This window comes from Pteropus vampyrus, unplaced genomic scaffold (assembly GCF_000151845.1).
Source record: "Pteropus vampyrus isolate Shadow unplaced genomic scaffold, Pvam_2.0 Scaffold5, whole genome shotgun sequence".
NCBI classification, from domain to species: domain Eukaryota; kingdom Metazoa; phylum Chordata; class Mammalia; order Chiroptera; family Pteropodidae; genus Pteropus; species Pteropus vampyrus.
Genome location: NW_011888786.1, coordinates 1,100,707 through 1,103,166, shown reverse-complemented (window position 1 = coordinate 1,103,166; position 2,460 = coordinate 1,100,707). Strand labels below are relative to the sequence as shown.

Below are 2,460 nucleotides of genomic sequence, written 5' to 3'. Positions count from 1 at the left end.
CTGACACCTGGGTTTCAGACTTCCAGCCTCCAGAACTGTGAGACAATGAATGTCTGTTGTTTTAAGCCACCAAGTTTGTGTTGCTCAGTTATGGCAGCCCTGGGAAACTAAAACAGACCCAAATAAATATATCTCTGATGGCGGGATTTAGGCTAGTGGGAGATTTATTTTGGGGGAGGGATCCTAGCACCTGTAACCACCCCCAACCCCCATTATAACCACCTGTGATTATGGCACCATTGACTTCTCTGGTACATTATGCTAGGGGCCTGGTAGAGGCTGATATTGAGATACTTACTTCTATGATGAATGAGCCAGAGGTCCCCCCTACCCTCCACCCTCCCTCGGTCCCCATCCCTTCTTGAGGCACACCCTTGAGCCCTTGGCCAGTTAATCTGTTAGCATTTTCAGATGGCGAGTTCAGGTGACAGATCTCCTTCTGCCAAGACCTTACAAACAGGCACGACCTCCTGTTCCCCTCGGGACTCTATGAGGACACTGGCATAGCCCATGGATGATTTCAAACCATCTCTCACCTGTGACGACCAAAATACCCTTGGGACAGTGATGATAATTAAAATGAGTACCTGCAGTGTTAAACTCTCTGGCCAGTTGACTATCTGCAAATTGAAAATCTGTCCAAAGTGAACCCGGAAGTCTGCTCCGAGTGGCCGACTGTTGGTCCTGGACACCTCCTTTTCATTGAAGATCACCTTTAAATACACCGAGCGCTTCTTGACATCTTCTCTTCGCAAGACCTCCGCCCTGCAAAGTGAGCCCATAGGCAGGTGGGATTAGTATTAACTGACTACAGATAACTGTAGTGTTTGATAAATGGTCACTGACCAGAACAAGATACACTGCAGGTGACGCTGCCAGTCACCTTAGCCTTCATTGAACCAAAATAACTCTAGGTCTTTCAGAGCGTGATATAATAAAATACTGTGATATGGAATAAGAGGCACTGAAGAGGTCTCAGGAGATTTAAGGACTGTGGTCCAGGCGTGGCTGTCCTATGGTCTCCTTAATTTTTTTCAAACAAGCCTTACATTTATATCTCAAAGTTTTAAGTAAACAGAAATATATTACTTGTTATATGGAGTGAATTCAAACCATAAGGGATAGAGTACTGATTTAAACCTCCAAGAGTAGCCTTTAATTTTGTTGCGGATATTTGCAGATGTCCACCCAAAATGCCAGTTATTGGTTAAGTCAATAGCAACTCAAGCTTGTCAAGGAAAGGGAGAGGTTAGAGCATAAAAAATTTCAAAACGCACTCTTTTTGGGTGGTGGTTTTTTTTCTTGATATTATGATGATATATACACGAATAACACTTATTATTTTAACTATTTTTAAGTGAATTCAGTGGCATTAAGTACATTCACAATGTTGTGTAACCATCACCAGTATCCTCCAGAAGGTGTCCATCATCTCAGATAGAAATTCCGTACCCACGAAACTGGGTGGTAGTTTTCACTTTTTATGTATCTTTAATTAAGGCTTGTCCCAGACATGAAATTGCTCAAATGACTTGAACATTTTTGTTCTACAAAGGACATTTAACACCAAATTTCAAGAAGTATCCGAGACATCCAAAGACTCAGAGTCGTTTTAAAGTTTATTCCCAGTAACCTCATGCTACAAACAGACCTAAAACATCCCTCCTTCTGAATGGCCCCGCCTTACCTGATGACCTAATGAAGTGGGTCAATTATGATTACTGGCTTGGGGTAATTTGGGTTATTGTCCCAAGTCCCAGTGAAAACTCAGAAATGTAAGATGGAGTTGTGCATTCTCGGTCGAAATGGGACTCACCATAAAAGACTGTCAAATCAAGCTCCAATTTTCCCTTTAAAAAATGTGCTGTGTACTGCTCTGTGATACATCTGGGAGAGTTAAGAGTCAGTCCTGAGAGGTCTCATCACAAAGGGAATCATTTTTTTTTCTTTTCTTTTTATGGTATCTTTATGAGGCGATGGATGTTAGCGGTATCTATTGTGGTGATCACTTCACAATATGTGTAAATCAAACCATCATGCTGTTCCCCTTTAATTTATACAGTGACATATGTCAATTATGTGTCAATAGAAATGGAAAAAACATGCTGTGTAATCATATATTTTCAATGTTCATTATGAAATTATATGGTATGCTGTGGTTTGAAAATAGCTAATTTAGTGTTGGGGGATAGTTTATTTATGTGTGAACGCTATGAAGTTGAGAGGCTACACAAAAATGCCTAAGAAGCTACTTAAAAATAACATTAATACATAAACAAGAGTTTGAAACAAAGGAGTTTGTAGGAAGTCTGATAATGGCATCCTAGCCTACTACCTCTGAGGATGACTGCCTTGATTGAATTCTCACTTTCTACGGTGGAATATTAACGATTCCAGTCTAAGATATTCATTGTGTTCATGACAGGTCTCTGTTTACCGGAAAATTAAGCCTGGACTGGC

General features: G+C 40.7%; 1 protein-coding gene across 1 annotated transcript in view; it reads right to left on the bottom strand.

Moving 5' to 3' along the window:
* CC2D2A (coiled-coil and C2 domain containing 2A) overlaps nucleotides 1–2,460 on the bottom strand; it is a 117,900-nt gene that overhangs the window by 58,436 nt on the left and 57,004 nt on the right. Inside the window, exon 15 of the mRNA XM_023533927.1 lies at nucleotides 592–765. Within this exon, the coding sequence (XP_023389695.1) occupies nucleotides 592–765 (174 nt within the window). The remainder of the gene's footprint in view (nucleotides 1–591; nucleotides 766–2,460) is intronic.